General features: G+C 41.8%; 2 protein-coding genes across 5 annotated transcripts; one reads left to right on the top strand and one right to left on the bottom strand.

The window, feature by feature from the left end:
* Positions 1-1,675: 1,675 nt before the first annotated feature.
* Positions 1,676-5,329, top strand: dhrs4 (dehydrogenase/reductase (SDR family) member 4). Of its 2 annotated transcripts, XM_021577880.2 has the most exons (9): positions 1,676-1,909; positions 2,655-2,797; positions 3,091-3,268; positions 3,441-3,542; positions 3,913-3,983; positions 4,053-4,104; positions 4,209-4,343; positions 4,496-4,551; positions 4,850-5,329. In XM_021577880.2, the coding sequence occupies exons 2-9, from the start codon at positions 2,658-2,660 to the stop codon at positions 4,962-4,964; spliced, it is 849 nt and encodes a 282-aa protein (XP_021433555.2). In that variant the 5' UTR covers positions 1,676-1,909; positions 2,655-2,657; the 3' UTR covers positions 4,965-5,329. The 2 variants fall into 2 exon arrangements, with proteins under 2 accessions (XP_021433555.2, XP_021433556.2); XM_021577881.2 differs by lacking the exon at positions 4,850-5,329 and having other exon boundaries at positions 4,464-4,539.
* Positions 5,330-5,402: 73 nt separating this feature from the next.
* tinf2 (TERF1 (TRF1)-interacting nuclear factor 2) lies at positions 5,403-10,261 on the bottom strand. Of its 3 annotated transcripts, none has more exons than XM_021577877.2 (9): positions 9,903-10,260; positions 9,101-9,303; positions 8,750-8,848; positions 8,488-8,583; positions 8,069-8,303; positions 7,177-7,948; positions 6,804-6,871; positions 6,567-6,652; positions 5,403-6,283 (listed from the first exon to the last, which is right to left on the bottom strand). In XM_021577877.2, exons 1-9 carry the CDS (start codon positions 9,928-9,930, stop codon positions 6,098-6,100), a joined length of 1,773 nt encoding a protein of 590 aa, XP_021433552.2. In that variant the 5' UTR covers positions 9,931-10,260; the 3' UTR covers positions 5,403-6,097. The 3 variants fall into 3 exon arrangements, with proteins under 3 accessions (XP_021433552.2, XP_036813798.1, XP_021433554.1); XM_036957903.1 differs by having other exon boundaries at positions 10,198-10,216; XM_021577879.2 differs by having other exon boundaries at positions 6,172-6,275; positions 9,903-10,261.
* Between the last annotated feature and the right edge of the window lie 258 nt (positions 10,262-10,519).

Here is a 10,519-nt window from a genome sequence, read left to right as displayed (position 1 = left end):
AACACATATGGAATCATGTAGTAACCAAAAAAGTCTTAAACAAATCAAAATATATTTTATATTTGAGATTCTTCAAAGTAGCCACCCGTTACCTTGATGACAGCTTTGCACACTTTTGGCATTCTATCAACCAGCTTCATGAGGTAGTCACCTGGAATGCATTTAAAGGAACAGGTGTGCCTTGTTAAAAGTTTATTTGTGGAATTAATTTTCTTAATGCATTTGAGACAATCGGTTGCGTTATGACAAAGGAGGGGTGGTAACAAAATATAGCCCTATTTGGTAAAAGACCAAGTCCATATTATGGCAAGAACAGTTCAAATAAGCAAAGAGAAACGACAGTCCATCATTACTTTAAGACATGAAGGTTAGGCAATCTGGAAAAAATCAATAACTTTCAAGGTTTCTTCAAGTGCAGTGACAAACACCATCAAGCGCTATGATGAAACTAGATCTCATGAGGACCACCACAGGAAAGGAAGACCCAGAGTTACTTCTGCTGCAGAGGATAAGTTAATTAGAGTTAACTGCACCTCAGATTGCCGTGCCACCCTGTGTCTTTGTGTATGCAGGGTAGGTGAACAGATGATCTCTGCATGTGTGGTCCCACCGTTAAGCATGGAGGTGTGATGGTGTTGGGGTACTTTGCTGCTAACAGTGTCAGTGGTTTATTTTGAATTCAAGGCACACTTAACCAGCATGGGTACCACAACATCGATACGCCATCCCATCTGGTTTACGCTTAGTGGGACTGAGCTGGTTTGCGATGAGTTGGACCTCAGATTGAAGGAAAATCAGCATATGTGGGAACTGCTTCAAGACTGCTGAAAAGGCATTCCAGGTGAAGCTGGTTGAGAGAATGCCAAGAGTGTGGAAAGCTGTCATCAAGACAAAGCATGGCTACTATGAAGAATCTAAAATATAAAATATATTTTGATGAACCCTTTTTTGGTTACTACATGATTGTATATGTGTTATTTCATCATTTTGATGTCTTCACTATTATTTTACAATGTAGAAAATAGTACAAATAAAGAAAACCCCTTGAATGTGTAGGCGTGTCCAAACTTTTGACTGGTACTGTATATATATAATTGTTTACATTGAATTTAGCATAATGATTATGGCTTCATATGGCAGGAAAAAGCTGTTTTCAGTGTTAGAAAAATGCAACATTCTCCAACTTCTGGACTGGTGGCCTACCTCCCCTCTGGACCACACCCAAGCCATCCTCACATACTTTATACTTTGTGCCCCCTCAGATTTTTGGGGTGTATGATGCCACTTGGTCAATAGCGATTTAATGTTATTTTTTAATCATCATTACAAGGATTGGCTAAACAGGAGGAAAACGTCTGGATATATGACAGCAACTATAAGGATTATATCATCAAACAAAATGCTAATTGTTTTGTCCCCAATGCAATGTGTTGACTGCATATTGCTTGTGCTACTACGGCAATATCCGTTACAACAGACAGAGAAGGTTGTAGCCTTCACAATATTATTGGAACGTTCGTTTAAAACGCAGCTGTTCAGAAATATGAGGAAGAGACATAGGATTCATCATCATATCGATCAAATTGGTTGATGGTTCAGAAGAGGGTGAGTAAAGAGATTTCCGAAAGTTTCCAGAGGGGCGGGGGCGAAAACTCCCTTTTTCGTAACATTAGCCTTTTCCCAATGCTAAACTGCCTGAGTAAGACATCTTCAATTATCCATCGTCGTTGGTGTGGCCCATATGCTGCCGTACAGAGGAAAGTACAGGCGCGAGACATATTGATGCAGTTAAATCATCGTTGGAACACCCACTGTAGGACTTTTATTTTGAAAAAGTGCCGGAAACGCTGTATCTCTCGTCTTTAAACTCGTGTTTTCGTCACTGTACTGAACGTACTCATCAACAGAGGTAGATTACTTTTTATTTTTTATATAAACCAACATTATACCCAAACGTTGATTATTGGCTTTTCATGTAGTTCTTGTTGAAGGGAAGGTCATCTCTTTGCATTTTGAATTCAGCACAAACTATAGGCTACTGTAGTCGCGTGCTTGCACAATTCAACTTTCACCTACTTTCATCTCTTCAAGCTCGTCGACTGCTTGACAACTACAATAAGGAAGAACATAAATTCAGTTTAAACACATTTTTTTCCTCCATGATGGATAAAGCAATGCAATAACTAAGGTAGCCGATTAAATCAAATCAAATTTATTTACATAGCCCTTCGAACATCAGCTGATATCTCAAAGTGCTGTACAGAAACCCAGCCTAAAACCCCAAACAGCAAGCAATGCAGGTGTTGAAGCACGTTGGCTAGGAAAAACTCCCTAGAAAGGTCAGAACCTAGGAAGAACCCTAGAGAGGAACCAGGCTATGAGGGGTAGGGCCCAGAGTTTTAAAACTCAACTCCAGGATTTATGATGGAGTTGAGCGGTGCCTAGTGTTTTTATCAAAAACTCCTGATTTCAGCACTCAAAGAATAGGCTGCAATTACACAAGTCACTGCTCAACTCCATCGTAAATCGTGGAGTTGAATGTAGTCTGCTATTACTAAGGGAGCTTGTAAGTAAGACGTTCAGTTGTGTTTTTGCACCCTGAATATGTGAGCCTACTGTATGTGTGTGCATTGAGAAATATTATTTATTTCCAGGTAATGCTGCGGTGTCTTGTTAGCAGGTGCCTTTTGACCAATCCCGTCGCAGGTCAGACAAGAAAGATGTCAGGAGGCAGACTTGCTGGGTCTCAAAGCAGTCTTGCAGGGAAGGTTGCCATAGTCACTGCCTCCACAGATGGGTAAGTAATGGCTGTACCAGCCGTTTTGCTGGGGTTATATTTCATTTGTTTATAGTGAATTGCTCTCCTGCTCTATGTTCCTTAATAGTGATTTCGGGCCACTTGACCTGACCTGGAAATTATATCTGGACAATTAGTTAGCCTATATTGGGTAACTAAGGTATATCTACAGTATAGGGCCCAGCAATTTCCCTGGTTAGGTCATCCTGGCAGGAAAACTCTGGGCCCTACAGTATGTCATGCAAAATATGCATATTTCTCCTACTGACTGGGACTTGTGGCATCTCTTCCAGAATCGGTTTGGCTGCAGCCCAGGCTCTGGGGCAGAGAGGGGCTCACGTCGTGGTGAGTAGCAGACGGCAGTCAAACGTCGACAAGGCCGTGGCACTACTGCAGAGTGAGAAGATACAAGTGACCGGGACGACTTGCAACGTTGGGAATAGTGAAGACAGAGCTAGACTTGTTGACATGGTAAAGAAAACCTCCATACAGTTTGGTCCCATTCTAACGGTTGCATCCAGAGTAAACATCAATTGATAATTCTGGCTTGGCCTTACACAGGTCGATTTAATACATGATCACAGGCATCAGTCATAAGCCTAAACTGAATTTCAGTGTTATTATTTTCTGTTTTGATGTTTAGACAGTGGAAAAGTGTGGGGGTGTGGACATCTTCGTTTCGAACGCTGCAGTCAACCCTTTCTTTGGGAACATTATGGACTCGACAGAAGCAGTCTGGGATAAGGTGTGTGCCTGGCATCCCTATTATCTAGGTCAGTGTTTTTTCATCTGGTTCCTGGCTCACGTTGTGGTGAGTAGCAGACGCCAGTCAAACGTCGACAAGGCCGTGGCTCTACTGCGGAGTTGATGATTTGAATCAGGTTTGTAGTGCTAAGGCAAACACAAAAATGTGAGCCCCTTTGTGTCCCCAGGACCAGGATTAAGAAACACTCATTTGAATAACCAAACACAAAATGCATCAAATAACCATACATTTAGGAAGATATAGTTTCACTTAGTCTGAGAAGGATGATAGCGTATGAGAAAAGTGGTATTTGTCCAAAAAAAAGAGTGTTGCGATATCAGCTGATTTTTATATTGTGCACTTCACACAGATCCTGGATGTGAATGTAAAGTCGGCCTTTCTTATGACCCAACTGGTGGTGCCTCATATGGAGAAGAGGGGGTAAGAGAGAGAACGAGGAATAGAAAGTTAGGAAAGTGTTTTGTGAGCTATAACTTATCTGTTTTCCAGGGGTGGGAGTGTTGTGTTTGTGTCCTCTGTCGCTGGGTACCAGCCTATGCAGGTAAGTTCTTCTGATTTGACCTCTAAATTCCTCTTGGTTTGATCATTAGATCAATTTGCATTGTTATGGAGAATTCTTACTTTCTTTGACCTCCCCACCACCAGGCACTGGGCCCTTACAGCGTGAGTAAGACAGCTCTGTTGGGACTAACCAGAGCCCTGGCCCCTGAACTGGCCCAGAGCCACATCCGGGTCAACTGTGTGGCCCCTGGTGTCATTAAGACCCCCTTCAGCCAAGCAGTGAGGACCCCCTCCCTTTCTATTCTGTCATCTTTACCTGTGTACCCTTTTCACTTCACCTACCCTCCTTACCCTTCCTGTCACACCGTTATCCTTTGTTTCCCTCTATAATTCATACAGAGAAGGGAGTTTTGACGATTCTGTGTTCTCAGTTGTGGCAGGACGAAGACGTTGTGGACGAGTTCAAGAAGCAGCTTAGCATTAAAAGGTTGCCTTCAACTTCATACTTGGTTGTATCATTTAGGGTACAATCTTACCCTCGAGTGTTATTGTTTTTGTGATGTGTGGCCACAAGTGCCTCATTGTGACTGAATTGGGAGAAGTTGTGACATGGTCTGTGTTTGATTATTGATTTATTTTAGTGGCGTACACCATGAAGTAATGACACTATTCATCAAGTACAAAATGAAATGCATAATCGTAGCATGTACAACTACCACCTTGTCACATAAGGTTATTTCATACAACAACAAAAAAATACATCCATTCTTGTAATATTCTCCCAGGTTTGGAAAGCCAGAGGAGATCGGTGGAGTAATCGCCTTCCTGTGCTCTAAGGATGCGTCTTACATCACTGGAGAGACGATAACTGTGACTGGAGGGATGAGCTGCAGACTGTGAGGCTGATTGACTGGAAAGTGTTAATAGAATCTGGCAACACTCAACGGAAACAATGCTTTTGTAATATAATGGACTGTAAAACAGGAAGATTCACTATACATTTCAGTCATTTCTTTCTCTCAAAATCAAATGACACGAAGCCAGGAAGCGATGGGGAAGTGGACAGTCGCCACCACTGACATTCTTTCTGGGTATGTTTTCCAGTGGGCACTATACAGTGCAGTCAGTTAGTAAAAAACATGCCGTTTATTTGTTAAGCTTTTAAAGCTCCGTCACAGCACATTGTAAGCATTTGAGCTCACAAGCAGCGTCCAAACTCAGGCCAGTTTATACCTACATTGCCTTAATAAAAAGGACTACACTGCTATTCATGTTTTGGATTATTGTACTTCATTAATAGAACTACACGATAATTAGTGAAACCAAGAGAAGTGTGTATAAAAGATAGCCAAAACAGTTTAATACTTTGTAGTTTACACAGTAATAAAAAGACATTGAATGTTTAAAAGGTATTACTTTACTACTTGACAGATGCTTAATTTACATTTAATTCATGACAATCTTTAATGACATTATAGCTTAAACAGTTATTAGAATAGTTATGAAAAGTCTGACAAGATACAAAAGTACACATTAAAACCCCACTCATTTACAGAGAATTGACAATACTTGATTGAAAAATACGTTAAAAATATTTTCTCCAAGTTGTTATCACAACCAGGCATCAGAATCTGAAGATATTGAGCTGAAATAATCCATTGAACTCTTGACAATTACCTAAATTGTCAGCCAATATGAGAAAGCTCTTGCCTCAGTTATCGCAGCCATCAACGTCTGAAGATATAAGTATGACCCCTAAAAGAAAATGTGTTGGGACATCTGAACTCCTGACAATGACAGCACACAGGCTGTAAGTATTGGTGACATAGGTTAATCCTCTTGATTTCAAAATAAAAGTCACAGGTTTTTAAATAAAGCTTATTGCAAAGTGATTCAGATACAAAGAATCCTAAAACTGCCAATCATTCACTTTTACAACCATGGTTGTGTTCAGTTGGCCAAACTGTAGCAAAATGTTTTTGCAGTAAGAAACATGTTCCTATTGGAAAAGTTCAGATGGTACCCTTCCTGTTTCAAAATTCATATTTTGCTCCCTGTGGATGGTGAAAGGATTTTGCCGTACGTCTGTGAATTATTGAGTGTGTAATCTGTGTCCGTTGCCGAGAAACAGCAGGTCGGGCCAGGCTGGGCTTCCAGAACTCCCTGAGGGTGGGTACATAGGTGTCGTGCTTGGTCCTATAGTAGCGCTTCCTAAACAGCTAGAAGAGACAGAGCACATTAGAAAGACAAGGTAGTAGTCCATTTTATTATCCCACAATGTGAAATTTGTTTGTGGTCATTTTAAAAAGACATGCCAAACATGATAGCAACAGTAGGGTCTCAGTAAGGAGGAAACATTTTGAAACAGAAATAGAACCTTTACTTTTTTTTGTGGTCTTCTGATGCAAAATGTTTTGTTACGATGTAACCTACTGAACATGAGGGGAGAACTAAAGGTGCATCTCGATATTCTAAAGTAACTTCAACAGGATCAATTCTTACCCTGCCTTTGAAATTCTTTGTCGCTTCATCCTCTGAATCTCCTATGATGTCATCATTGTCACTGGTTACTGGTGAGGTCAGTATTTCTAGATGGAAAAACACAAGGCTTAAAATAACAAATCTAAGAGTGTTACTAGGTTACCGTTGCACTGTAAACTAATTCATAAACAGTACAATGAGTTCATGCTCACAGAAATGATCAAACATTTATTATCTTTTAGGGGGTGGGGAGATTACCTGTGCTTCTTCTCATTTGAGGCAGAGGAACAATGGAGGGAGAGCTAACTGAAGGAAGCACACAGTTCCTGAAAAATGGGAGGTGTAACAATGAGTAAATGTCATACATTTCTGTTCGTATTGATAACGATTTATATTGTAAAAAGATTATGGCTCTAGTTTTAAGTATTAGTACTAGTAGTATTTTACTAGTTTAGTTGCCAGATCTGTTTGTGCTTTAATCAATTCCACAATTGTTTGTTGTCATTCCATGTATGAAATAACAATGAACAACAGCGGAGTTGGCTAAAGAAACCACAGCCAGATCTGGCACCCAGGCTAGCATAAAAAAGTAGTCTTGGTTGGTTAATTAATCAGCACCAGACTCTCTTACTCTTTGTCAGCTAATGCTGGAAGCACCACATCTAGGGTCAACGAGCTGTCATTCAACTTCCGTTGCTGGGTCGAAGGAAGCCGACGCACAGTTATCGTCAGACTCTTGTTCTGTCCCCATGGAGATCTACCTGCTGTTGGTGTCTCGTTGCTGCAAGAAGGACTGTGAGGTTGTGACCTCACATGTGCAATGATGTCTGTGGAAGTCAGTCGGGGGATGAGCACTCTGGGTTGGTTAAGCAGACAGGATGTGATGTAAGAGCAGAGGTGCTGGTCTTCCGGAACCTTGAGGCCTGCAATCCCCAACTGATCCAAACAGTCCCTTCGAAGGTCCCTCTCAGTCTCTTCATCTGTATCACTCATCAAATCCTTCTCTTCACTCCTCCTCTTCCTCCCTCTTCTCACGACTATCACCTCCTCGTCCTCTTCAGATTCCACCTCAGTATATTTTGTCCTTGCCGTTGACTCGGCTTTCTTCTCCACTTCTCTTGAATCCGATTGGATAGTAACGTCTTCCTTGCAAGTTCTTGGCCTGTTATTGGCTGAAGCCATGACTGGCAGGTCTTCGTTGCAAATCCCACCTATCACAGGCGTGATGGGCAATGACCTGTTTTGTGTCTGTCTGTGATTGGTCAATGGGGTTAAAGACTGAGGGTTTGGGGTGGAAACAAAGGCAGGCTTAGATCCTGATTGTTCGCTTTGCTGAGCTCTTCCAGAGGGAGGGAGAGATAGGGATGAGAGGATGGAGTCGCCCATACAGGGAGGAAGAGAAGCTGAAAGGAGATAACAGACTGATGAGGTTAGCTGATACATTAAACACCTAACCAGGTGTTGTGAGCTATTGCTGGTGACGCCAACGTAGTCGGCCTGGAACGCGCCCCATGTAGACCCACCTGCCAAATCCAGGTGACCCAGGCAGATCTGGTGCTGGAGCAGGGTCCTCAGGAGCTGTGGTTGAGAGGCAGCCTTCGCACACTCCTCTAGGACCGGAGGGGCAGCAGTGAGCCAGGACACCGTCTGAGCCAGGTTAGGCACGGGGAGAAGTTGGTTCAGTCTGAGCAGGAACTCCCACAACAGTTTCTCCAGTTCCTGGTCAAACTGAGGGCCATACTCTGAAGGAAACTCCTCCTGAAGGGAAGACGAGAGAAGAGTGAGGTGGGGGGGAGAAAGAGAGAAAGGGACAAACATGCGTGAGAAAAAAATAGGGGGAGAGAAAGAGGGGGGGGGGGGGCAGTTCCTAATTTGATGGTCTCTCAATAAAAGCTGTTCATTTAAACATTGATACATTGCATCTGGGAGGAGGCAGTTTCACCATGTAGAACAGTGCTCTCTCTGTGGGGTCTCTCAGGAGGACTTCCACCAGGCCATGCAAGTTGGTGACTGCGGTCTCAATCTTCACATCCTTCTTCTGCAACATAGGCATGCAAAAACATAACTTACAGCAAACATACTGTATTTCTCACAAAATGACTGGGGAAAATGTGTTAAAAAGGTGATAAAGGCCCATTCAAATACCACACTTGTGGTACAGAGAATTGTTGATTTAGAGGGGTCCGTATTTGACTGTCACTCACCAGTGCAGAGGAAGGAGTGAGGGCATGGATCCTGTCCAGCTGGGGAAGGATAACCGCTGGATCTGGTGGGTCCAGGCCATGACACACTTCTAAGATCAGCTATAAACAACCAGAGCCGTGAAAATGAGGGACTGAACAGAGATAGACAACAGCTCATACAGTGGAAGCACATACTGTATACATACAAGGTTGTATTCATTAGGACACACCATAGTAAAAGAAAACAAAATTGAGTCTCTTATAGGACAAGTTGAGATAGTCCCACAATGTTTGTTTGTTTTCTTCCGTCAGGTGCCAAATTAACACAACCCTTTTTCACTACAACATAACTGTCCCAAAAGTCTCACCCACCCGTGCTCTCAGCCCCAGAGCCAGCTTGGCCTGGTGTCTAGATGTGAGCAAGCCAGGGACTGTCTCACAGGTTGACGTCACAAACTCCTCCAGCGTCCCATAATGCATCACATCGCGTTCCTTTATCACCTTCCACATGGCGGCAGAGACCAGCCGGAGAGGAGGGGCTAGGAGGCGTAAGGAAGATAAGGGGAGGGAGATGTCTGAGGGGGAAAGAGAGGAATGAGTGACTGGCTGTTCTTTAAGTAATTCCTTGATTACTGAGCAGAACTTATTTTAGTTAAAATGTGTTTGATATGATATCAATGACTCATTGTTACAATTGTTTATTGGAATTACAATTCTACTCAAAAACAACATATTACTGACAACTTCCTACCAGAGTAACCACACAAATATCAATACAAACAATATTGGGCAAAATGATACAAATGTAAGTAGTTGTTAGTAACCATTTACTACAAGCCCTTAGCCAAGCGAACGTTAATGGTTGATGACACCAGAATTTATTGACTGGGTTGTAAAACTGTCTGGCAACTGTCAATGTCACTGATTTTACACTGACTAGCGGTCTTGTTTTACGAGACTAATTACTACTGGTATAAGAGATGGTTGAACAAGCTAGTATGGCAACCACCGCAGGGTTTGGATTGTTCTGAACTGATTAAAGTAATTTAGCCCGCCACGGCAGTTAGTTATGCCGTGTCTTCACTGTCAATGGTTGCTAACTACTGCTACTAGTTCACTAGTGTCAATGCAAAGAGAAAACAGTTAGAAACCAAATATAATCAAAGGTAATTACCCATTTCAGTTAACTTCTTAGTTGCCATATCGTCCAGTCCGAATTTAGGCAAAGTTAGCTCGATTTCTTTAGCTGGGATAGTTAACGTTGTATGCTAACAACGTTAGCTAACTAACAAAGTGCTTATTCTGAGATTGTTGGATATTGTTAACGACGAGGTTACAATAACAGTGACTAACTAGCTATACAAACTGAAAATATGCAACTCTTGAAGTTCTGTATCTACTACACTGACTTTGAAAGTTTGGACATTTTAAGAAGAAAAACAATCTGTGTTCTTTTATATCTCAATCACCATGTCTTCTCCCGCCTTGTCCAGGACACTTTCCTTTCAGGATGTGACGTAATGTGATGGCTCTCGCAGTAGTAATGCCGCGTTCAAAACAACTGGGAACTCAATTCCATTTAAATTGAAGGGGATTTCTTGGCATGGTAAACATATGTTTACATTGCCATAACAAGTGAAATAGAGAATAAACTAAAGTGAAATGAACAATAACAAATTAACAGTAAACATTACACTCACAAAAGTTCCAAAATAATAAAGACATTTCAAACGTCATATGTCTGTATACAGTGTTGTAATGATGTGCAAATAATTAAAGTGCAAAAGGGAA

The sequence above is a fragment of the Oncorhynchus mykiss genome, chromosome 21 (assembly GCF_013265735.2).
Source record: "Oncorhynchus mykiss isolate Arlee chromosome 21, USDA_OmykA_1.1, whole genome shotgun sequence".
NCBI lineage: Eukaryota > Metazoa > Chordata > Actinopteri > Salmoniformes > Salmonidae > Oncorhynchus > Oncorhynchus mykiss.
This window is presented reverse-complemented; position numbering and strand designations above follow the sequence as displayed.